Source organism: Clytia hemisphaerica, unplaced genomic scaffold, assembly GCF_902728285.1.
Source record: "Clytia hemisphaerica strain Z4C2 unplaced genomic scaffold, Clytia hemisphaerica genome assembly, whole genome shotgun sequence".
Taxonomy (NCBI): domain Eukaryota; kingdom Metazoa; phylum Cnidaria; class Hydrozoa; order Leptothecata; family Clytiidae; genus Clytia; species Clytia hemisphaerica.
Genome location: NW_027103907.1, coordinates 125715 through 152351, shown reverse-complemented (window position 1 = coordinate 152351; position 26637 = coordinate 125715). Strand labels below are relative to the sequence as shown.

The 26637-nt window shown below is 34.0% G+C and overlaps 2 protein-coding genes across 3 annotated transcripts in view; both read left to right on the top strand.

The window, feature by feature from the left end:
• Positions 1 to 26637, top strand: part of LOC136809033 (uncharacterized) — a 36038-nt gene that overhangs the window by 7924 nt on the left and 1477 nt on the right. Inside the window, exons 6-10 of one of the 2 annotated variants that reach the window (XM_067065608.1) lie at positions 204 to 435; positions 1200 to 1378; positions 1846 to 2227; positions 3147 to 3263; positions 4723 to 5312. In XM_067065608.1, coding sequence (XP_066921709.1) covers positions 204 to 435; positions 1200 to 1378; positions 1846 to 2227; positions 3147 to 3263; positions 4723 to 4901 — 1089 coding nt within the window. In that variant the 3' untranslated portion in view covers positions 4902 to 5312. Of the gene's footprint in view, positions 1 to 203; positions 436 to 1199; positions 1379 to 1845; positions 2228 to 3146; positions 3264 to 4722; positions 5313 to 26637 lie in introns of those variants that run through there. The other variant, XM_067065609.1, reaches the window with a different exon arrangement.
• LOC136809032 (uncharacterized) lies at positions 10418 to 25332 on the top strand. The gene is made up of 6 exons (XM_067065607.1): positions 10418 to 10946; positions 11987 to 12119; positions 12603 to 12731; positions 16017 to 16260; positions 22031 to 22152; positions 23337 to 25332. Exons 1-6 carry the CDS (start codon positions 10584 to 10586, stop codon positions 23765 to 23767), a joined length of 1422 nt encoding a protein of 473 aa, XP_066921708.1. The 5' UTR covers positions 10418 to 10583; the 3' UTR covers positions 23768 to 25332.

The window sequence follows — 26637 nt, the reverse complement described above, 5'->3', positions numbered from 1 at the left end:
ATTTAATTTATAGTTCGTGGCTTGTCTTAATCCAAGTCTTATCCATTTTCAAGTGTGTAGTGTATTATGGTTATCAGAACATCATCTTTTAATTAAGATAGGAAATGTTTGACATCCGCTAATATCCTGGGGATAAGCCATTTGTAATTACATAAACTTTAATGTAGTCTAACAGCACCTGATTATTGCTTTCTGTCTCACAGGATGACGTCATCAATCACTACGCACGTGCCATTTTACGTTATGATGGTGCTCCTCTCAACGAAGATCCCACTTCATCCAGAATCGCTTGTACATCACAAAAGAAATGCATCGTGTTGAATTGTATGTTTCCTTCTTACCCTAATCATCATAACACTGATTGTTTATTGGTGCACGATCTTCGTGCTGCGCATCACGAGGAAGACATTGAAGAATTACCGGTTTTCACAAAAGGTATGTATCGAATGCTTTGTTTTTACAGTGGTATCTCCATAGCTCCAACATTTGATCAAATTATGGAAATTTCAAGTTATAGAGATTTTTTATAACGCATTGTTAACAGGAGAGACCAAAAAACTTGTACGTGTTAAGGAGATATTCGAATCAAAAAGGTTCGATTTAGGAGGACTCGCTGTGTATGCCAATATAAAAATTTACTCAAATCTTGCACTCCATCCGAGCAAATGGGCATCCTACCCGGGGGGGGGGGCTATAACCTTTGCCGACCGACGAGGGTGTGCCGCCTAAATTGGAAAAATGGACCCTAAGTGGGACTTGATTTTTTGAAAAAAGTAACCCTGAATGGGGCTAAAATTCCAAAGTTTTTTCCAAATTCCCTCAAAAAGGTACCCTACTGACTCTTCCATGTTGGTGTTTTTCAACCCTACCTGGAACTTATGGAGGTGAAAAAAGATACCCTGACCAGCGGCACATCCCATACCCCTTTTTGCCCAAGTACCTCCCGGGCCCTCTATTAAGTAGAAATTTATTACATAATTCGGACGGGATGAAAAAGTAAGTAATCAAAATTGCTCCTACTTCTTGTAGATATTTGCTTCATTTAGAGGACCTTACTGCCTTAACTTAACTGGACATTCATTTAGAGAATAGAAGTACATATGAAACTTTCGAGATTGTATCGATATTGATTTGTATATTTGTTAGATTTGTTTTATATGAGGATTAACTTGTTTATTTGTCTATGTCTAATACTCAAGGTCAATCACGTGAGATCATGTTAAACTGGGTGGCGGGCGACGGGCGGATGGTGGTTAACGGGAACATTTTTGAACACCCTGCAGTTTCGTCAGCCACGCAACATGAAGATATAAGACACAAAATTAAATGCAATGAAACAAGTTGTGTGGGATTGCAAAATTGTTATTGCTACCATGAGGTAACTGAATTTTCCTCGATTTTTCTTTCAGAACATTCCAGAAGCATAATTATTAGACTGTCATGCTTCTCTCTTGGAATTCATTAGATTAGCGAGACAATGGTTTCTATGAAAATCATCTGCACATCAGCCAAAAATCATTTATAATGTTTAACAACTTTGATTGTCGAAAAAGACTTTTCAGATGTACACATGACTAAGGTCAAGAACCCAGGGGCACCCAGAGTAAACGGCCTATCATAGGCCTGGCCTAGTATAGAATTTTCTTTTTTCGTTAACATCCCACTCATGTATAACTTTTTAACAAGGACGAATCGCCATCTAATTTGAATTCTCTCAAACTTATAACCTTTATTGTCTCCGCTGCATATTATATCAAGACAGACTTTAGATGATACTACACCCTAAGGGTCGATTTTTTGCAGCTCTTTTAGAAGCTAGATTTTAACCCCAAATTTCTGGTTTAGATCGATTTACCAAAGGATGAGACAATTCAAATGGTTTGGACCAATCACGGTGATAAAGAACGTGCTAAACGTCATCATCCAATCCATTTACATGGTCATTCATTCCATGTCCTCAAAGTTGGGTTTGGTGAATATAATTCCTCGTCAAAACTCTATAAAAGTCCTAACAAAGACATCCATTGCGCAACAGAGTATTGCAATCAGCCAGTATGGTCAAACCAAAGTTTTGGAGGTGATGATATTCCAGAGATGAGATTCGATCGACCGATTCAGAAAGATACATTGATGGTACCAGTGGGTGCTTATGCAGTCATCAGATTCAAAACTAATAATCCGGGAAAATGGTTCTTACATTGTCATATTGAGTACCACTCAATGCAAGGTTAGTGTCTCGCTCAGGCGATGTCTTTTAGGGATCGATGGCTAAGTTGTCAGTCTCACTGAAAAGGAAGCCCGAAAGGCTAGAAGCGAATCTCCTGGGTAGGATTTGAAGCCGCTAAATCCTACCTAAGTTGCGCAGCCTTGAGCAGCCGGCGTGGTTATTATACAAATACGAGATCGAAAGTAAAATTTACAGCTAGATTTCAAAAAAATATACCACTCGAAAAAAAAGAGAACATTAAATTTAATCCGTCGTCAAAATTAACGGCGTATATCTTAAAGTTTCACTTTTGCTTGCCCGAGAAAGGTTAAAGAGGTACTATAGAAGCGATTCTACAGTACATTGGTCAGTCTCGTATTGTCTCAGAAAGGGGAATGATGACTGATTACTGACTTTCTGTCTTTTTTTTCTACCGATACCTAACCAGTTTTCACAAAACCTCACATTAAAATCCTTCCAGTAAAATTGGATCTAATGATAAATGAACGTTTTGTGCTTTGATGGCTAGGATGATTTACATTCTCAAAACTAGACGTCAGCCCCGGGTTGGATACGGGTATATGGGTACCTTTTTTGGAACCTGGCAGTCCCTGTTTAGGGTTCGAAAAATCAGAAAATCTAATTTCAGTCTCACTAAAGGTCAGAAAAATAGAAAAATTTCTACTTTTTTTCACCAGAAAGATCGAAATTAGGTCAAATTAGTCCCAATAAGGGTAGTAAAATTCACGAAATTTTCCAGTTTTTTCTTCTTTGTTAGTCCCGCTTAGGGTCAGAGGGTCAAAATTCGGGCGGCACATCTGTTAGCTTGCAACTCTAGTACCCCCCCCCGGACGTCAACAACACGTCTTCCAAATCTTCTACAATTAAACAAAGAATGAAAATATTTTGATGAAATATTTTGATACTTTCTCATCATTAGGTATGGCGATGGTGATTAATGAAGCACCAGGTCACCATCCACCACGTCCCAAAGGTTTCCCGATTTGTCAAAATTATTACAGCGATGATGAACAAAATCTCATCTATGAAAAACAAGGTAAGATGCAAACTCGAATCCAGGCCCTTAATTCTTTTTATATGATTTTGTACTAAGTCACGTTTGTACTTACATCCATGGGAAAAGTAGCTCTGGGTACAAGATTGGGTAAGATGTCCTTCTTGCGTACTATTATTCGATGCATTGGACATTGGGTGGGGTCTAAATGCTAAATGTTAATTAGATAAAGTATTTAGTAGCAAGTTATTTGAGAGCTATTTTGGAAAATATGAAACTCCAATAGCTCTAGGTTAGTCTGTCGACTTTCTGACTTGTTTTCCCTTAACACCCACTCCCCAAAAGCCCGGTAGGATTTTTTTAGCCAGTGAGAATAAAAATAACGGACTGAAACTCGATAGGGATTGATATTCCCATATTTCTTACGGATTGGAATTTAGATTCTTTTGTTTTCAAGTCAGAAAACTCAGTAGAGATGGGAAAAATAGCGTAACATTTTGAAGTGAACATTGGTTTATTTGATTATTTTCAGTGGGGATAAAAATTGAAGGATTATTTTCCACCTGAAAAGGTATTTTGGCCAATTTTTCCAGTGTTAAGAGGTCTCAGCGAGTCTGTGAGAAGGTGTCCTTTATTTTTTGACCACAGGTTGCGAAAGATGACAGAAAGTCGATTGTTAATGCTTAGTCACACCCCTGTCTCACAGCCCTGGTAAAACTTTTTCCCACGGCGGGATAAAATTTTCCATCTTTATCACAATGGAGATAGAGATTCTATTACTTGGAGTGCAATTTTTTACATTATGAAATTTGAATAGGGATGTAATCAAATTCAATTCCCTGTCGGGCTGAAATTTTGGGGTATATTGATTACCGGGGACGAAATTTTGGCCAAATTTTCAAATTGCGGGGTTGCGGTCCCAGTGGGTCTGTGACACAGGGTTGTGTAGTAAATATGATGCCTTTCATTGCCGCCAAATCAATGACTTCTTCAAATCGTTTTTAAGGGAAGTTTTGCCTTTGTAAAGGACCGTCGAACTTTTAAAAAATAATGGAAGGGTATTTAAATTGTAGTTTCTACCAATTGGCATTATCCCGTTACAATTATCTTATTATCATATATCACTCATACTATTGTAATATATCGATTAGAGACAACTACAGTTTAGTTCATATTCTTTGTTGGGCGTTGGGTCCTTGTTGTTGCTCAAAAAGGATATTACATTACACGTTTTTTATTATAAGAACAAACTACATAAGAACATAAGGCTTCGATGACCAAAATGTTAAGAACAAGTTAAGAACATTTTGAGGCTTTACAGGCTCTAAAATGGCCAATTTTTAAGGACAAACACTTTTAAGGAAAATGGACAAAAACTTTTAGGCTTAAAACTCAAAAAGTTAAGAACATCCTAAGCCTTCAAAATGTTTAGATGTTCTTATAAAAAAACATGTAGGCGTTATGTTTCATGCTATAGTCTTTACTCATTCTTCATTCATAGAAGCAACAGAAGCGGATGAAGAGGAAGATACGAAGAAGATTTATTTCATTCTTTTCATCGTCTTCCTCGTCTTAACCTGCATCGAGTTCCTCATCATCATTGTGCAATGTTGTGGAAGAGCAAAACGTAAAACGTCAGCAAGTGTGGTCGAAATGAAACAACGTCACGTGGTTTCTTAACTTAATACAACAAAGCCTTAATAGCTTTTCGAGAAGAAATTCAGAAACATTAAGCAATCCTATTACTGCCCCGGGTATCGGCCTTTTTCTTTTGACTATGCTGCTTTAGATAACGAACTTTTATAAACACGTGTCTTCATTTAGAAGATTCCATTCAACTGCACTTTTTTTCACTCATTGGCTCCTTTCAAAGAACTTTATTTGAGAGTTGCATTAATAAACCACTAGAGATGGCAAACTATTTGGAGGATAGACAGACTGTATGTAGCTTAGTGTAAAAAGTAGACTTTAAGTACTTTCTAAAACTCATAAATATCTTCCCAACGGCTGAACAAATATTTCTATCCATTAAGATTTTGTAATTATTCAGGTGTATATATTTTTTTATAAGGGAAATATATTTTGGTGATTGCCCCGCAGGGGCTTTTGTTGCTTCACGTAGCGGACTTGCTCGCCAGAAAAATATTCATGATGTTTCTTCAGATTTTTTTCGTGATATTTTTTTTAACTTTCGTGCATTTCACACACAGCACTTGTGAAAGCGAGAAATCGAAAGTCCCGTTTGCACCCATTTTTGCTTGGTTAATATCTTTTTAACGTAGTTGCTCAAAGCTAAAACTGGATTTAGTTGAGGGACATTGTTTGCTACTGAATAAATAACTATCAGACTACTGATATTGGATCAAACCTTATACGATTGTCAGAAATGGATGACATCTTCAATGTACAATGACAGTGTGTTTTACACACACAGTCTGACAGTGTCTGGACAGTTTTATACGCTGCTCTACCGAAACCCTACTGAACCCAGTACCCTATATGGATATTGCATGCGCCAAAAGTAATTTTTCAAAGAGTAATCCTTGCGCCAAAACGTGCTAAAAACTGGTACCAACATTGAGTTTCTTACAGAAGGTTTAGTGAGTGAGACATGCCAATGAGAATATACTATGACTAACATGAACTGATTAATTCTCGTGGACATTTGAAGCACAGTGTTACAGCAAAAAAATGGTTGAGCATGGGGAGCAGCGAGCAGAAAAATGTAAACAGAAGCGGAACAAGAGCCGAAAAAACGATGGATTATGGAGTATATATTTGATGCTATTTTGTGAATAATTTTTTACGCCAATATTGAAGTTTTAGCAAACTTTGAAAATGATGTTTATGCCACTGTGCCAGAACGGTACTTTGATGTGTATGTACGCCGAAGATTTTCAGCCCTAGTTACCTGAATTCCAGACTGGGACAAAGCATTTCAAGCTTCTAAGAAAAGCTTATTATTACACACATTATTGGAGTAATTTGAATTGTTTTGTCACATATTATGAACAGACTCGAACACTGAACACTCTCTCTACTAATACCACCACTGCACACTGTACCGTGTTGATGTTAAACGTAGGAGCGTACTTTGCTCAAATCAAAATTGAACAAATTTTTTGACTTTTTAGAACCAGACGCCCAATAAAATACAAACACAATGTTGTACCCACCTGTGAAGTGAAAAGTTTTTAACCATGTTAACGGTGGTTACAACGGGACACGGTGTCTGAAATAACAGTCATTTCGTTGAAGAATCTCCTCTTTCTTGCTTGCCAAGTGGAAGTGGATTACAGCGATAGAAAAAAATTGTGTACATTGGCGGATTAGATGATGTTTTAATATTTTCATGGTGACCAATTTTTGCTGAAGGCCCCTTTTCAGATTTTCTTAGGATTTTATTTTATGGTCTTTTGTAAATAAGAACAAAGGCTGTGAAATCCGACAAATTTAATCCCTGAAAATTAATACCTTTGTTAAAATTATCTGATTCAACAGCCAATTTTGAGAGCAACTATCAAATTTATATCTTTAGTAACCATGAAGAAATTTTATTCAAGCTAACTGAAAACTTTTTGCAGAAACACGTATAAACATTGTTAAAGTTTTTCAGATAATTTTCAGTAACCTTCGATACAAATAGATTATATCTACAGTATGCCACCAGTCCAAAGTTACTTACTTTTTAAATTTCAAATCAAATGAATGAAATTGTATTCAATTTCATTTTGGAATTCACCTTTAATCTGCATTATGTATTCTTTATGGGAGGGAAGCACTTTCAGTTTCACAGTACACATTCTTATGTTTGGGTTTTCAAAATATTTTTATCTGGTGATTGAAGAAAATCAACTTTGATATCATTCTAGTTCTTTTAAAACATGTTGCGAAACCTGTACAGTAATGGTTTTAATTCAGGTCACTTTGCATCAGAAAGTGTAGATTTAACATGTTTTTTTTTGGATTAACACTTTCGTTATGTATGGATCTTATTGAGGAAATTTTAACCGCATCGGTTCGTGTTTCTTAACTTTAAACAGCTCTAGTAACATTGAGCACTTTCTATGAAGACTCATTTCACCAATTTATAGTCTAGTCCGGGAGCCAAACCCAAAAAATGGCATTTTGCTTAACCCAAGATTCTACAGGATAAACTATACATTTTTGGAATCCTCAACTATCCTAGTTTTGGAAATGGTCGGTCCCCAAAGCTAACTCCTGGTCAATTTTTCATACTGGGTCCGAGTTTAGGGGGTACTTTTTATCCTTTGTAAGGATTTGTTAAGGAAAATGCCATTCCAGGGATGATATAATTTGCTTATCTAGTCAATCAGTTAACCAATTGCTTTGAAACTTTGCAAAATGTTTTAAGGTAGCCTGATGATTATTTTCGGCAAAAAATTTTTGTGAAAAATTATTTTTATAGGTTTGCCTGGGGAAAAAGAGGGAAAATTTGGGTATTTTAACTAAATTTTGACCCTTTTTAAGTCCGGGACCTACCCAAACAACTTTTAACGAGACACAAACTAGGTGTTATGATAGACTTTGATGCAATACATCAGAAAAATTTCAAAGAACAGTATTTAGTATTATTTCAGGGCTGCAGGGGGTAAAATTGCCCATTTTTATGGGTTTTTACCTTATTTGAGCAATTTTCACCACTATTCTTGGTTAAAACGTCATCAAGAATAGTTTTAACTTGATTTTCGTGTAATATATCCTGAAAGATTACAATGCTGACTTAAAACTAACAAAACCAGGCTGCAAATGGACAAACCAGGGGTAAAAATGCCCATTTTAGGCGATTTTTATCGTTTTTGGACCTATTTCACCCATAAAGCGGTTTTATGGTGTACCAATTTTATTTCTGACCACTCATTTTGTAGTAGGGGCAATGGGGAAGTTATTTGTGGTTTTCATTGTCTGTAATCAGGGTCGCTGTGGGCAAATCAGGGGGTAAATACACCACTTCTTGGTAGTTGTTGCCTGAATTTGGATGTTTTTATTGTATGGTAGCCTCAAATTTATGAAATTTTGAGATGGAAACCAGTTATATACCCTTCAGTCATTTCTTAGTACTTTTGTTGACAACTACACAAAATAATGACGGGTTTAAAACTTAAGTTATGGCCAAATTATAACATTTTTTTGACGTAATTTTGTCAGTTTTTGCTTTGAGATTCCACTATATTGCTATTCAGAGCTTCCCAAAATGGTCCCAGCTACTTGTAGAATTATTATCTTGAGACTAGCTACTAATAAAAGGTCAGTAAAACGGCAAAAATGATCAGTAAAATTATGAGTATGTAGTACATTATGAGTATGCAGAGGACCGTTAGTTTTGTTTTCACAAAACGATTAGAAATTTTTCATCAAAACAGGCCTTAACAATGACACGTCACTTTTATTTCTACCCAAGTTAACAATATTTTACAAATTATGATGCTCCAAATAACTATTCTACTTAAAAACCAGTACAGGGACCATTTTTGGAAGCTCTGAATAGTAATATAGTGGAATTTCAAAGCAAAAACTGGCAAAATTACGTCAATAATGTTATAATTTGGCCATAACTTAAGTTAAATCCGTCATTATTTTGTGTATGTTGTCAATAAAAGTACTAAGAAATGACTGAAGGGTATATAACTGGTTTCCATCTCAAAATTTCATAAATTTGAGGCTACCATACAATAAAAACATCCAAATTCAGGCAACAACTACCAAGAAGTGGTGTATTTACCCCCTGATTTGCCCACAATGACCCTGATTACAGACAATGAAAACCACAAATAACTTTCCGATTGCTCCTACTACAAAATGATCCTTGTTTCAGTGGTCAGAAATAAAATTGGTACACCATAAAACCGCTTTATGGGTGAAATAGGTCCAAAAACGATAAAAATCGCCTAAAATGGGCATTTTTACCCCCTGGTTTGTCCATTTGCACCCTGTTTTTGTTAGTTTTAAGTCAGCATTGTAATCTTTCAGGATATATTACACGAAAATCAAGTTAAAACAATTTTTGATAACGTTTTAACCAAGATTAGTGGTAAAAATTGCTTAAATAAGGTAAAAACCCATAAAAATGGGCAATTTTACCCCCTGCAGCCCTGAAATAATACTAAATACTGTCTGTTTGAAATTTTTCTGATGTATTACATCAAAGTCTATCATAACACCTAGTTTGTGTCTCATTAAAAGTTGTTTGGGTAGGTCCCAGACTTAAAAAGGGTCAAAATTAAGTTAAAATACCCAAATTTTCCCTTTTTTTTCCCAGGCAAACCTATAAAAATAATTTTTCACAAAAATTTTTTGCCGAGAATAATCATCAGCCTACCTTGAAACTTTTTGCAAAGTTTCAAAGCAATTGGTCAACTGATTGACTAGATACAGCAAATTATATCATCCCTGGAATGGCATTTTCCTTAACAAATCCTTACAAAGGATAAAAAGTACCCCCTAAACTCGGACCCAGTATGAAAAATTGACCAGGAGTTAGCTTTGGGGACCGATCATTTCCTAAACTAGGATAGTTGAGAATTCCAAAATGTATAGTTTATCCTGTAGAATCTTGGGTTAAGCAAAAGTGCTTATTTAAGGAGATATAGGATTTGGCTCCCGGACTAGTCTGATTATGATTCCCTTGCTCTCTTCATGGCTAAGTTCCTCTGGGCTAATATCTGCTATCAGCGGGGCATTCATAGCGACAGCTACTTGCTAGTTTTAAGTTTATCTATATCATATTCCGTCCCCATTTTCGTCACCCTGACTAGACATAAGCATCATCTTACGAAAGTTAAATTTAGATTCTTCTTTTGAATCTGGATCCTCCCATAAAAACATGTTTAGATTGTTTTCCGAATATTATTTTTGTGATATATGCGTCATAGGAGGAAGGCTATGTTTTGCGGTCACAGGCTGTATTCTTAAATGAAGTTTAACCTGAACAATTTGAATACACAAATACGAAATCAGGATTTGTGTCATGGAAGTTAGGCTTTTGCTCATCCTCTAGCGAAAAAAGTTTCTATATAGAAAGTATATCAATAGAGATCTGCGATTCAGACTATGTTTGTCGTTGCTTGGTAGAAAAATGAAATGTATTGATGGTGGTGCTTTCCTTTGAATTATTGATTGTAGAATATTCAAACATTTCTCATGATTTATTTTTTCTTTGAATAACTTGCTGAAATGTTAATAAGAAAATTTTGACAATTTAATGAAACATATGGTACCATCGTCAAATTAAAAAAAAATCATTGAAAATGAGATACTTGAAATAAAAGCGGATTCATTTATTTTTTTTCGGATTTCAAAGAAAAAAGATTATTGCTAAAATCGTTGTTCTTTTTGGCGAAAATGAATCTTGTTATCTTGTCAATAGCGTTCTTTACTTTCTGGGATATGGTTGACGCGAGTAGGAGACCACCAAGGGGAACTCAAATAGTGACAGACACTGCTACTGGGAATTCTATGAGAGTTTCTTATGTTATAATGGAAGAAATACCAAATAAAATGATTGTTGGTAAACCCATCGGTGGCATGCCAGCTAAGAATGTTTTATCATGTGAAGGAGGGTGTGCAAAGACTGTAAACTGTGTTTCAATGAACGTCAGAAATTACAATGGGACTTTTTTGAAATGTGATTTTTATGATTTTGATCATTATGAAAAGAAGTATTTATTGGTCGATGCGAATGATGTCAATTATTTTGTTCTTAAGGTAAAAACATTTAGTATTATCTGAAACCGGGGGTCAACTGAGGAAAAATACTACGGCGGTATTTGTGCGTCTGACAATTTATCAGTTGGACACGATTCCTCCTTCCGGTTTTTTTTCCTGTCTTTATAAAAAAAGAACTCAAGGTTTACTCAGCTTGAAAATGACCGTACGTGTTGAAAAAAATAGCACCCTTATTTTGTAGAGGATTTTTGACCAACTTTTATTCAAAATTGGTTACTTAATGCATTCTTTGAAAATTTTTGTCCCTTATTATGGAAAATTAGTCGGCTTTTCGAAAAAAGTCATCCTAAAATTTCCTTTGCAGTTTTGCTAATACCCGGGGAGGGGTTAAGAAGGGGTACAGGGAAGTGCCGCTGATCAGGGCACTTTTTTTCACCTCCAAGAGTCTCAGGTAGGGTCGCAAAAACACCATAATAGAAAAATCAGTCCCTCATCGTACTTCTTTGGGGAATTCGGAAAAAATATAAAAAATTATGAGAAAATTGTGGAATTTCGGGCTTATTCAGGGTTACTTTTTTCAAAAAAACGAGTCCCACGTAGGGTCCATTTTTTAAACTTCGGCGGCGAACCCCCTTCGGTCGGCAAGGGTAGTATTCCCCCCTCCTCCAGTGCTAATATTGCCCTGATTATTTTAAGGCAATTAATTTAGCTAATTTTGCTAATATTTGCATAACTTTTCACTAATTAAGATTATCTTAGACAATTATTTATACACCAGTTGATTGATCTTATCTATACCTTTTTTTTTCAAGAAGAAGTAAATTTTGCCTCAGCTTGGGCTGTTCTTATTTTTTTGAAATTTTCAGGCTGAAATGTTTTTACGATGTTATTAATACCCTTAAATTGTTTGTTTAAAAACTTAAAACGTTAAAATCAGTACTTTTTTAGTAATTTCTGAAATCTAAGCCTCAAGTTGTTCTTAATTTGTTCTTAGGTTTTGCCAATTTTTAATCTTATGTTTTTATCTATTATTTCGTTAAAAAAAGTATGTAATCCTCAATTTAATAACTTTTCAAAAGAGTGGTTGTGTATATAATGATACATGTATTGGCCAATCATATTGTTCTCCAAATTACACCACTGGTGAATCAAAACAATGCAGATGCAGAAATGACCCAAATAATGATAAAGTCTGCCTCAAGAAAAATGAAGGTAAATTTGTACCAATTCTCCTTTATTTGCTATTTTATGTTTTTTTGCTGACATTGCTCTAGTCTAATTTTCCCTTTTGTAATTGCTAAACTAAAAGTCAATACATTAAAGGAAGAAATTTTGGCGGGAATTCAATTTGGCGGATGGCTGAAAAAGTTTTTTCAGAGGCAATTTAATTCGGCGGTTAACTTGAAGAATGAAACTTGGCGGATTAAAGATATTTCTGTCCAAAAAACGCCATTAAAAAAGGAAAATCCTGTTTTAAAGCCTGAAATAGCACACATTTGGGGGAATAAATAGAGCAATTTAAATTTGACGGAACCCGCAAAATTAAGTTCCCGCCAAAGTTTGTTTTCTTAATGTATTCATATGTCAAAATATATACTCGAATACTAATTAATGTTTCTCCCACGTGTTCATACTTAGATTCGACTTGCGATCTGCAATTTAGACTCTTTTTTCTCAATATCATTTTTTTACTAGATTTTCAAGTGACGAAAAATGAGCAGCTTCGACATACTCCATTCTTACCACCAAACTGGAAGCTCACTTTCAATTTCACGATGGTTCAATGCAATTCAAATTTTAATTTCCCTGTATTTTCATTGGGAGGTAATAAATCTGTCTAATACGTGCTTTTTCATTATAATCAGTCATCTTTTCTTATAAGGGGCATTAAAATTTAGCCCAGATACGGATATTTCTTCTTTTTTCGTGATCTTTAGGCTTTTCTTGTCTACCGACAAGAGTGGCAGTGGAGTGAAACTTGAGCCTTTCTGATCTGATAAAGGGGTCCTAATAGACGTAACAGTAGTACCAGAGTCATCATAAAAACACTGGTCTGGAAGGCTTTTGTCTCTTTTTATTGTTAAAAGATAGAGCTTACGTACCAAAATCGATTTATTTTGCAAACATTTTGATCATGTGATTAGAGAAAATAGACCAATCCCAAGAGGAGATTTAGGTAACGTGATCAAAAAGTATGCAAATCGCAACTTGTCTTTTGTTTGTAATAAAAGAAAATTGAACAAAGCTAAAACAATACATTGGCAGACCGAGCTTTTTTATAATGACTATTGTAGTACTTACTAAGCACCGTGAATATCACAGCAGATGAATTTACAACACTGTGACGACAAATCAGGATTCATTATGTATTCACAAAATATAAAAATAGCCTGGCAGTCAACCAGGACCTTTGATGAAGGCCATACCAATTCAAATAAAAAATTAGAACGTAAAAAAAGATTCAATGAAAGAGAGACAATTCAAAACATAGATGCACATGTTTTTGAAATTAGAGATCCAACCCCCCCCCCTCCTTCCAGTTTGTGTGAATGCGTGAATGGGCTTTTTCAGGTTGCGTGAATGCGTGAAAATTGAAAAAGGAACAAGGAATTATAAGAGACACTGGATAAATGACTCATAAAACGGTGGAGAGCGACCATTGTATTTCCTTTGTTTCAGAAAACAATTAATGTTCTAGCTATGTCCACAAAGGACAACTGTCATGGCGGCTCAAATGTATCTGATTTTGAAAAATGTTTATTAATCTCATTTTAAAAAAGTTCTCTAGCGTTTTCTTCTCGTACCTTTGCATGGAAAAAACTTAAGGCTAGAATATCAAGCTGGATACATTTGTGAAATCTGATGTGAGAAAAACATCATTAATTAGACAAGAAAAATCAAACAAAATGCTTATAATGACACGAAATTTTCAATTGGGAATATCTTTCCAAAACCGTTACCACAAGAGCTAAAAAGTAGCAAAAATTAGAATTGAGTGTCTTGGTGTCACTGTGGTATGAAAATCTTTTGAAGGCACGTGGTGGCAAGGGTTTTTTTTTGTGGTTGAAGTTTGAGAATTTCCGGTGTCAACATTCAATTTCTTATACACAACACATCTTTTGAATCTTTCTCACAACTTGAAACGTCATAACGACATATAATTGGCAATTAAATAGAAGAATCTGACTCTCACAGGAAAGTTTTAAGTCTCTTTTGGGAATTGGTTGAGTGATTTTTTATATAAAACGCAATTAAATTGTATCGAAGAATCAGGGAAGGAGAGGAAACATTAATATCATTACTGCGGACATAGCTAGAGCATGAGAAATCAGCAAAAATCAGCTACTTGTATATCCAGTGTATAATAAATCCTTGGTCTGAATTAGTCGTCTAGCTTACTAAACTATTATAAACGTGAAAATCCACTATTTAATTGCATAAATGCGTAAATCTATGCTTTTTTTGCGTCGACGTGAATATTCTCTTTTTCTGCTGATTATGTAAATTTCCCGATCTTTAAATGTTTTCCCGATTTTTCGCAAAAAATTTCCCGATTTTCTGAAAAATCAGGTTTGCGTGAAACTCAGAAAGATTTGCATGAATGCGTGAAATTCAAATAGAAATTGCGTGATGATTAACAGCAGCTGTAGGGGCCTACCCTCAGTATCAGAGGTTGAGAATATTTCAACCTCTGAAGACCAATAATAGAAATTTTATCGCGCATGTGTCAATTTAATCACTGTAGAAAAAATCAAAGATGAAGAGCAAATATTACCATATTAATGTCTAGCAGACTGTATCAGTAAGCAGTTTACTATTTACGAATTCCCCAGAAACCTCCAAGTGCAATTGAAATGAGTTTCTTTCAAAAGAAATCTTTGACATGATCCCCAAATGTATAACAGCAATTACTAAACTTTTAATTATGAAAATGTCACTTTGATTGAATCGAAATAATAGACAGACTTTATGGCCGTGTTCAGACCTAGGTTTAAAGTAATTATGTCCGCATGCCTCTTTTATATTCCTTTTGTATTTAACTGCACGCTCCTCATTAGTTAAACCAAAGTTTAAAAAGGAATCACCCTCTGATTTAAAAAATTTTTTTTACGATTTCGTGACAGTTCTCTGAATAGACGAAATCAGAATTCGCGAGTGAAAAGCATGCTCCTTTTGTAAATTATGAAAGGAGAACGTGAAATTTATGACTTAGAGACGCTCGGAGCGTCTCTAGCAATTTAGGCAGTTAATGGGCTTTTAATGAGAATATCATAGATCGATGGACCCATACTCCGCATCAAAAACGAAGGGGATTCCTTTTTCCTCTCTTATGTAATCTATCTAAAAGATGAAATAAAGCCATTATGGTAATAACCGGGAGGGCACATTACTATACATTGTAAAAGATGAAATAGCAATAAAGTCGTTGCATTTCTTAATTCCCATATCAACTTAGTACTACTTAAGCCTTAAACTTAAACTTTCAAGTCTGAACACGACCTATGTTATGATTCTCTATCACTGACTTATTTTAAAAAGCATTGATGACAATTTTTAGTTATGTTTTCAACGAAGGGAATAAAAATATCAACTTTGAACTTCATCCAAGATCTTGGATGGTCGTCATGGTTACTTTTCTCTGCGCTGATTGCGCGCTGAATAGAATCTCGATTGGTCGGCACAGCGTCGATTTATGATTTCGACCTGTGATTTTCATGGTAGTAGGGGCCTTATTAAAGAATCGTTAAAGAATTGAGATTTCATTAATTACTCGGCAAAAGTCCTAACCTAAAAATCATTTAAAAAAAAACGATCTTCAAAAGTCGAATTCAACAAAAATATTTGTTATGATCGGATGAAGCATGGAATTGTAATTTTTTTACCCACGCTAGAGATCCTTAAGGATGGCCTTCTTCTACTTTTAAGAAAGCGGGTACGTGCATACGTGCAAACCTTAAAAAAAAAGTTCAGAAGGTTTTGCTGAGCAAATGTTGTAACAAGCAAGGTTCCCTCTTAACATATAGGGCTTTAGATAAAATGTGGCAATTTAGTGAAATTAGTAAGTAAATCAAGTAAAAGTAACTACACTGTGTTAATCTTTTTTTGTAGGTTTAGATTTCACTCAGGATTCAGCACAACGTATCAATAACCGCCTTTCACGGTTTAAACTGAATAATGGCAAATTTCAGATCAAAAGATCCTTATCTAATGATAAATACAATATAGATTTTCAAACACCTTGTCAGAGTAACATCCCAATACACTTGGCGATAAGTAACATTCTTGAAGGAACAGACGCTACACAAACACAGTTTATATGGAGGCGGAAAATCATTATCAACGGAGTAACAAGGTATTTCTTATTGATGATTTCTAAGCCTGAAATTCAAAACTGGTGGATGGGAAATACAGCCGCTTAACGGCGATCCAAAAATATCAGCAATCTGATTGGTTAAAAACAGTACAATATATCTCGTATTTTAAAGTGCATTTTTTTGGGTCACCGATAAACCAGTTATCAGACATTTGCTCATTATGGAAATATTTCACTCGTTCCGGATTTTCTGTATATTTTATTGCCACCGGAAGAAGCCTAAAGCTTCTGAGGATGGCATTCATAGCTTCACGCATAAGGAAGTTGGGAAAACATCTCATAATTTTGCGCGCGTGTTTCAGTATTTTAGTTCCGCTTAACGGTAGCATTCTTATCTTACGGTCTCTCTATTGTTTTATCATCATCAAAAAGACTTTTCCGGAGTTATTTTGATCTAATTACTCATTTTGAAATATCAGTTTGTCTTTTTCTTATCCCTGGAGAGTTAAATGAATCTAAGGAAATTCCCTTTTCTGGGAAATTCCCTTTTTATACCACAAGTAGTTATTAAGCGCTCTTCATAGGTTAAAAATATTACTATTACTTGAACAGTTGTGTTGCTAAACGTGTACATTAGTAAAATAACATATGAAGAGCAGTATCTTCAAATATATAAGCTTTTTATAGGAAAAACCAGTAAGTCATATGATTCTGGCTGGGCTGCTCTTAAATTTATATGAGTTTTTCAGCCTTAAATGTCAATATTAATTAAAATGGAAACATGTACTTCTCAGTAATTTCTGAAATCTGAGGTTCAGATTCTTCTTAATTTATTCTTAGGTTTTGGCCAAATTTCAGCCTCGTATTCTTATGAAATTGTTCTTATAAAAAACGTGTAAGACAAGGCACGGATGTCACTCTAAGTAGACTGTAAATCACTCCATTGACACATTTGTTAGCATTTGAAAGAATTTTGTCTCAGATGAGAGGTCAGTCTTAACAAAAATTACTGTAGGGCTAAGATCATTCCTTTTGAATGCAAATTCAACTCTATGTGTTCGTTTTGCTGCGGTGGCACCTTAATGAAAGTTATGGCTAATTTGTATATTAAATGTTGTACAGAAAAATGTCGGAACTCGTAGAATATTTCTCATATTGTACTCGCAACTGTCCAATAACTATTACTTATTTCTCATACAAAGACGTAACACAAACGTCAGATTGAAAGTAAAACCCATCGCCAAAAAAAAAAAAAAAAGTTCTAGATTTAATCTGTTTATTCTAAGAACGTTTTCAGACGTTACGGTTTTGTATCGTTCCGGTATGGATTCCGTTACAGATTGATAGTGTTCATATTGATTTCAGAACGTTTTGGAGCAAGGAAACGGAGCAAATGCAAATAGTGGAGCGATACCGTTTCGATCTTTTTTGCTTTGTAAAGTCTTTCTTTCAAACATTTCAAATTTTGGTGTTCAAGCTTGTTTCGGAACCGTTTCGTTTCGGAACAATACGGAACCGTAACGTCTGAACATGGTCTAAATCTGAGGTAAACTAAAGGTTTCACTTTTTCTTGATTGAGAAAGGTTGAAGATTCCTCTCTAGCCCCATCGGAGCCTTAAACTCGCAATTAAATTTTCTGTTAAAGGTTTTATTTTTACATAAGTGTTGTCTTAAAGGGACATAAAAGTAGTAAAATGTAAACATTGTGCAAACCACGTGCAATAAAGAGAACAATTAAAATCACGTGTCCAAAACAAACTTGTAAAACAATTGAAACAATAATTTTTTTATTTTGACATGTGACATTTGTTTTAATTTTGTATTCCGCTGCATACGGTTTGTTTACAAATATCGTCACTACTTTTATTTCCTTTAAACTCGCAATTGAAATTTCTGTTAAAGATTTTGTTTTTACATAAGTGGTCCCGTTTCATATCAGACACATATTTCATATCAAAACAGTGTCTGCCTGTTGTTATATCAAGGATTTATTATACACTGGATATACAAGTAAAAAATTTTTGCCGATTTCTCGTGTACTAGCTATGTCCGTAGTAATGATTTTATTGTTAACTCTCCTTGGCTTCTCTCATTAAATGATATTTCGAAGCATTTTTATTGCATTTCTTATCGAAAATCACTCATCCAATTCCCAAAAGAGATTTAAAACTTTGCTGTGAGAGTCAGAGGGCGCGTTCACACTGGAAAGTTTACCTAATTAAATCTATCAAAGTTAAACAAAGAGATTTATGATGGATGAATACACTGGTTTATTACAGTTCTTTGTAGGTTCACGAGATCTATTATAACATGTTAATTGATTTTGCTTAAGGCTTCTCATTGGTTGATTTTTTATTGAGAGTTTCGATTTCACCTGTGATTGGTTGATATTGGTATCCATGCATCACTTGAAATCCGCAAACATATTTGTTCTAATGGTTTTACTCATTGACTGCATTCATCTTACACATCAACAACACCGTTTGCATTATTTTTAATTTTTTTCTTAGTTCATTCGTTTTTGAAATCGTAAAACTTTTTTTTCACTTCACGCATTCTTTGTTTATGCTTCCTTAATAAAATCTTTTGTTTTAAGGGATGCCTCTACCCTACCCTTAGGACAATAGAGCTTACGACGCTTAATTAAGGAAGATCGATTAAAAACTACAATACTACGCGTTCGACTCTTTGATAAATGCACGTTCTGTATTGTAGTCAACAAAAGATTCTCCTAACTACATTTTTATTAAGGAAGGTCTGTAGTGTGAACACGACCAGATTCTTCCACTTAATTGCTAATTATAAGTCGTTATGACGTTTCAAGCTGTGAGAAAGATGCAAAGAGACGTGTTGTGTATAAGAAATTTAATGTTGACACCGGAAGTTTTCAAACTTCAACCTAATAAAAACCACCTTGCCACCACGTGCCTCCAAAGGATTTTCATACCAAAGTGGAGCCAAGATACTCAATTCTTATGTATGTTAGTTTTAGCTCTTCTGGGGACAGCCTCGGAAGGATATTTTCAATTGAAAATTTCGCATTTTGTCTGAATTTCTTGTCTAATGATGTTTTTCTCACATTAGATTTCACAAATATATCCATCTTGGAATGCTAGCCTTACAGTATGTGGCCCCCAAAACGTCGATCAAATTTAAAATTTCTCTCACATCTAGAGGAAAAGAGGTTTTACAAAAGTTTTTGCTGCATGAAAAACTTTAACATCTCTACTTTATTTCCCGACAAATCTTTTTCAAAATTTTCAATTTCAACAATATTTTTCAATCGCTTAAAGATAGGTAGCTTTTTTCTAATGGCCCCCATAAAAGAGGTTTGCAATTTTAGCGATTTCTCGAGATATCTTTAAGATATGAATACAAAATTTTGACCATAGTTTGGAAATTTGATTTAGAGGGTTTCGGGCATAAATTTGTTTGATAAAATGCTTACAGTATACCCCTGGTTGTAAAAACGCAGGTTTGGGGCCCCCAAAACGGAGGTGTAGTTAAAATCAAATTATTAAGCCCAGTGGTAATAAAAACTATGAACATATTTGTGTTTACCCTTAAATTTACGACCCAATAAATGTAAAATTTATGATTTTTATGAAATATTTCAAGAATTTCGATATTGCAAAGTCTAAACTGAAAACTTAGAAATTTTCAAAATGACAATTTAGATTTAACAAATCAAGTTTCTGAAAATCAATGTCTTTTGAAAATAGTTCCATTCATGTATGAAATAAGCTGTGAAAATTTAAAGAAGAAAAGCTTAACTGAAACTGAAAATATAAAGCTTTAAAGGTATTTTTCTTCTATATTTTGCAAAAAAATGACCGAATTTGCCGTTTTTGCTGATTCAGCAAAAAATTTTATATATAATGTTAATTTTTTGTTATAAGCTATTAAAGTCTATTCACGATAAGTGTGCACTCTTTTTTCATTTACCTATAACTTTTGAAGGAATTCTTCAATCTTTATAGATTTGGTATCATTGGAAAGATATTAGTGAGTGGAACAATTTGAAATAAAAAAACTTTAAAAAGATTATAAAAATGAAGATGAAAATGAAGAAGAAAAAAATGAAGATCTTGTAGAAAAGTGCTATAACTTTCATTTTCACTTGAGAGATTTTCTGATCTTAGGAGATCATCACTGTGAAGAAATTTCATTAAAATATTTATTCAATATAAAGTTATGATACAACGTTAATAAGTGATTGACCCCAAAAAACAGCAAATAACTGCAGAAAACAGCGTTTTTAGACGTCAATCAGCTTATAACTTTGTTTGATATCTTTTGATTGAATGATTATTTTTGAGAATTTTTTTCACTGTGATGACGTTCGATAATCAAGGTTTCACTCCATTGAAAATGATAGTTATAGCATTTTTCTACAAGATCTTCATTTTTTTCTTCTTCATTTTCATCTTCATTTTTAGAATTTTTTTAAAGATTTTTTTATTTCAAATTGTTCCACTCATTAATATCTTTCCAGTGATACAGAATTTATAAAGATTGAAAAATTTCATCAAAAGTTGTAAGTAAAAGAAAAAAGAGTGCACACTTATCGTGAATAGACTTTAACTCAACCTGATAGGAATGGAATTCCAAGATTTTTTGCTGTTTCTCATATTTAGAATTTTCGGTTTTATCAATGCTGAATTTAGGGTCCCACAATACTGGTTGACCTTCAAGATGCTATATCTTTTACCCATCCTCTAAAGTCACAGATGTATCTGCATTTTCTGAACGGCATTAGGTGTAGAAAGTTTCCTATGCCCCATTTTCATAACTTATTTTCAATATCCAAGGAGCTAGAGTGAGTTATATACAATTTTTATCTAATTTTGATGTTGAAATATTTCCTTCAGACGCAAATATGTTATTTTGAAAGTGTCTCAAACCATCAAAAACATGCTCATTTTTTAGTATAACCATCATTCTTTCAAAATAAACAAAAATCGTTTAATTCTGATAAATCTACAAGTCAGAATCCTCATTTTAATGACAACCTCCGTTTTGGGGGCCGTCTCCGTTTTGGGGGCCATATACTGTACTTTCAAACTTTTTTTTCTGCAAATGTACAAAAAGAAAGAGCTAGAGAACTGTTTAAAAATAAGACTGATAAACATTTTTAAAAATCAGACATCTTCGATCCGCCATGACAGTTGTCCTTTGCGGACAAAGCTAGAACATCGATTGTTTTATGAAACAATGAAAATACAATGATCGCTCTCCATCGTTTTATGAGTCGTTTATCCAGTGTATAATAAATCTTTGGTTATATTATACTGATATAAGTAAAAAAATGATTTTCTTATCCCCCTTCTGACCAATCTGGCTCCACATCCGTGTCAATTCAATGTGAAAAAGCTTGTAAATTAAAATTGATGAGTTAAGCAAACGATATCACTCTTTTTAAAAAAAAACCTTTAACGTTACAATATAATTTGAATATTCATACAACTTTAAATATGGACGTTAAATTAAAGGTTTTTGTTTTTAAATAAGAGTGATAACGTTTGCTTACTCGTCAATTTTGATTTGAATACGGATGACACGAATGTGGAGCAAGATTGGTCAAAATGAGGAAAAGAAAAACATTTTTTGCTTATATAAGCATAATATAACAATAGGAGGACACTGTCCTGATATGAAATATGTGTCTGATATGAAACAGGAACACTCATGTAACAACAAAACCTTTAAGGTAATAAGAATTATTGCAACCGCAAAAGTTTAAATTAATGTTGAGCCAATTCATATTTCCTCTTTCTTATTTTTCTTTCTTATTTTTCACCGGATGCAGTTGGGAAATCGAGGACACAACCCATCAACTTCAGTATAATGATGTCTATCTGCTAGCATGCAAGCGAGAACCTGAACCGATGGTCATCTTCCATAGTTGGAACATGAAGCTTTTCCCAACAGGTTACTCTCTTTTTTACAGTGTGTCCTAAAAAAAAAGGACAAATTTTCATATTAAGTAAAATCCTCAAAAAATAATGTTTGAAATAGGCTTAGGATATTTGAAATACACGCTTTTTTTGAAAATTCTTTTCCTACTGATGATGATCTAAGATTGAAGAATCACTCCTGTGAAAATGGTAGTTATACCACTTTTCTATAAGAACTTGATCTTTTTCTTCTTCATTTTTCATTTTCAATTTGTTTTCCCTAATTTTTACTTGATAATATTCCACTCACAAATATCTTTTCAAATAGCACAAAATCGTAACTTGATTCAAATTCTATCAAAAGTTACAGCCATTTTTGTCTCAGCTGCAAATTATTTTGAGACAGATTTATTTTGAGACAGATTTTAAGATTTTCATTTAAAAATACCGACAGCCGAAGCTGTACTGAAAAAAAAACCTATTTAAGGGATTTGGAATTTTTCCTTTTTCGTCTGAATTGTTTAATGTTTACCCATGAACATATCAACATTTCCTTCGAATACAGATGCTTTTTGGAGAAACTTCAAATTTAGATATTACAATAGTTTCTTTAACTGGAATGTCTCCTCTCAAATAAGTTTGCTCCGCGTCCCTTCAGTACACTACCTTACTTATCTAGAAATTAAAACATGCATTGAATTTAGCCATTCTAGAAGTCCACGCTTAACTCTGGCCCTCAAGTCTCCTTAGGTTTACTGAGCTAAAGATAACAGAATTTTTGAATCGTTACCCGTCAGAACGGGCGTTTTTCCAATTCTGTCCCGGGTAGGGGGTACTTAGACAAATTGAGGGTACAGTATGTGCCGCCCTTAAGGGTACCTTTTTTGGATCTCCAAAGTCCCGCTAAGGGTCGGAGAAATCAGAAAATCAAATTTCAGTCCCACTAAAGGTCGGAAAAATAGGAAAATTTCAACTTTTTACCCCCGGAAAGATCGAAATTTGGTAAAAATTGGTCAAATTTTTCCCGCTAAGGTTCGTAAATTTTCGGTTTTTTCTATCCTTTTCAGTCCCGGTAAGGATGAGATCGAAAGTCACCCCCCCCCGTCAGCTCGCAACCCTAGTACCCCGTCCGGGAATTCTATTTTCAAAAACTGCATTTCGGCGCTTTCTATATTCCTGACATTTCCTTCAATTGCATTTGTTTTTGTCGTTTTATAGAATATGGCTCTATTCTTGGTAAACCCCTGCAAACAATGGAAGTGTTGACGAAAAGCTGGTTCCTTCAGCTTACTATCAAATACGAGACGTTTCAAGGAAATGGGGCAACATTTATTTATAGAGAAGTTGGTGAACTGGACGGAGTGTTTCTTATGTCATGGCCTGAACAACATCAAATGAAATTTACGTACGATCATAGTGGAATTAGTGAAGCAAAAACCTTCATAGATCTTGATAACACTCAATGGTATACAATTACTGCTTGTCAGTATTATTCATTCGCTTTAGAGGATTTCATTTTCGAAGTCCGAATTGATGGAAATTTGTTTTGGTCAGTTATCAATACAAAACCTAAAGAATATGAGAATGTGGAGTTGATTGTTAAAGGTCGAAAGGTTCGAATCAAAGATTATTTTCTGATGAACCTTTAAGTTGATAATATGGAAACTATTTTCTAATACATCAATGCCATACATAACTCAACTATTTGAGTACCCTGCTCCTTTCATCGTCTCGTTTAGTTCACAGATTCGATCGTAAAAACAATTTAAAGACTGTCTAAGAACAGCGCTGTTGTAAAGTGAAGGCGTTGGAAGAAGAAATTATTTGAACTTAAGTTATTCATTTTACATTTTCTTAAATGGGAGTGCTTCCATGGAAGTCTATACACCCGCTATACATCTCCCGAATCGTAGCTCTATTCTGAAAGTGGTATGGCCATGATGCATTGACTAAAAGAAGTGCTTACATTTTCAGCCTAAACAGGTGGACTTTTTTGAAAATTATCTCTTCTGGAAATGCAAGACACAGGTCTACTGAAAAAAAACTTTTAAGCAGACTTAGCTTAAAAAATATTATTCAGGAGTGAAATATTATCGAACAAACATTGGAATTTGGGAAGAAAAGAAGAAAATTTGTTTACACTGATTCCACTGGCGAATTCAAGACAATAGAGCAAGTATGTCGGAAACATGCGAAGGAGTGCATAGCTCGTTAAAAGACAATGAAATTACAATTACAGATCTCTTCTTCTGATAAGTTCGACGTGGTCTAAAACCACCTATGGAATGATATAGGTTCTTAATATTAGAAATTTTTTTTATGTGAAAACGGTGATCAGAGCAAAATCTTTTAAGAAGTTGCCTTTTGTAATATTCATATACGCACTTTTTTGAAGGGAACACTCTACTGCTGTAGCTCCTGAAATATTAAGTGTTAAACTCGTGCCTTGTGACAAAAGCCTTTTGTCATTTCAAAATTAGTGTTAAAATTTATTATGGAAAACTGTTCAGAGAGCATTTTAAGATCACGTTATTTAATATACTAGTAGTTAAAGGTTTTGTTTTTATAAGTCTATAAGTGATCTATATAGTGATATCGAATGCTTACTCATTAATTTTAATTCACAAGCTTTTTCACATTTGGATTAAATCAAGATCAAGATTGATGGAGAGGAAAAGAAAAACATTTTTTTGTTTATATCAGCATCAATATAACAATAGGCAGACACTGTCATGATATGAAGTATGTGGCTGATACACGCTTTTTTTTATAAGAATACACATTATAAGAATGTCCATGATGAAAATGGCCAAAAAATTAAGAATATCACCATCCTGGAATTTCGCTACTCAAGCTAAGAATGCCATTTTCAAATATAAATTGTCAATTACCCCCAAGTAAGGCTCACTCCTTTCACAAAAATGCTATTTTATGCTTGAGACGTATGTACTAAATGTCAAATCTAGTCTATATGAGGATCCTAACCTAAGAATGTTGTAATAATATTTTAGGATGATTTTTCCAAAAAAGTTAAGAATATCCATGATGAAACGGATTTACACCATTCTTATAAAAAAAAGCGTGTATGAAACGGGAACACTTTATGTAAGAATAAAACCTTTAATGCCTTTAATGAGATCTGTAGCACTTAAAAGTCTAAATGTCATTTTCAAACCAACGATTTTTTTTTAATATACAAGATATAATCTATTATTAAAGACTAGCCGGTACCCGGCGTCGCACGCCGGTTAAGCTGTAGCTGAACGCACTAAAAGTCCTTTGGATGTTGAAGCTGGCTTAAAAAAGCGATCAAAAAAAAAAAGAAGAAATCTCTACAACGTTTAACTCTAACCTTCCCCGGGTGTCTGTGTCAGAAAGAGCATCGTTTACTGTACCAGTGTAGTTTGAAACGACTCTGCAGGTAGTTATTTTTCTTGCTTCGCTCGCGTTAAATATGCCGTCCAGTTTAAATGACAATTTTTCATGAAAAAGTGGGAAGGTCACAAAGAATAGTGCAACTCTTTGTTTTTTATCAGGTCGAAAAAAAAGGACAATTTAAAGTTGCTTTTTTTTAACCCTTGGCATAATTTTCTGAATTTAAACATAAAAAATGACTGACTAAACGACGACTTGAATATTTTTATAAGGAGAAAGAAGTGAACTAATTTCTTCTCTTGCTTAATATCGCCCTTTGAATGCTATGTTGTTGTCCACAAACTTTTTGATTTTTATGTTTTGATTTACTTTTGAAATATTCTTTTCTATAAAATGAAATTGTTTTGTTTTGAAAAGAATTCGAATGTCATTTATAAATACGATCGTTAAATACATTCGAAAACATTTAAAACAAAAGAAGAGAGAAAAAGACAACTCTGGGCAGAAATTAAAATTACTAAAATGTAGATGGGCCTTAAATTTCAAAACAAAGGCTGAATAAAGTCTAAACTAAGCTCTATCCGATCTTTTGCAAATGGCGCGAATCCAATGGAACAAATTTGTGGAGCAAGAGACTAAAAGTCATAATTTTAAAACACAAACAAAGCGAAAACGAAAGTGGTGACACACAGACACACAAAGCACCGCTATTAATATATAGATGTCATTAAAATGATATTGAGAAATTTAATACCATAATTCTGACTTGAACGGTCGTTAACTCAAATAGTCATGTTGACAATAGATTGCGAAACCCAATCATAGATTGGTCCAATTTTATGTGAATAAAGCAATATTGTTTTAAAATTCATCCAACGTTATATTGACGTTAAAAACGTTGGTAGGTCAATATATGACGCTATGTATTGTATTTTTTATGTTTTGTTAGTAAATTTATATCCAACACTTTTTAAAAGAAAAGACTTTTTCCCCTATTTGTCAATTAATGTAATGGTATTTATAATTTCTCTTCCTATGAAATTTCACATTTGATTAAATCTGGGAGACTGAGTTCCAATAGTGATCATTAACAATGAACTAATAACATGAGATCAAAAGGCAGGTATCTGTCAAGTATACATTC

What these genes read in the sequence shown, in the direction of transcription:
- LOC136809032 (XM_067065607.1), top strand. Translation starts at nt 10,584, where the DNA reads ATGAATCTTGTTATCTTGTCAATAGCGTTCTTTACTTTCTGGGATATG. An exon ending in TCAATTATTTTGTTCTTAAG is followed by an intron (nt 10,947 to 11,986) that starts GTAAAAACATTT and finishes ACTTTTCAAAAG; the next exon opens with AGTGGTTGTGTATATAATGA. An exon ending in CATGAAGCTTTTCCCAACAG is followed by an intron (nt 22,153 to 23,336) that starts GTTACTCTCTTT and finishes GTCGTTTTATAG; the next exon opens with AATATGGCTCTATTCTTGGT.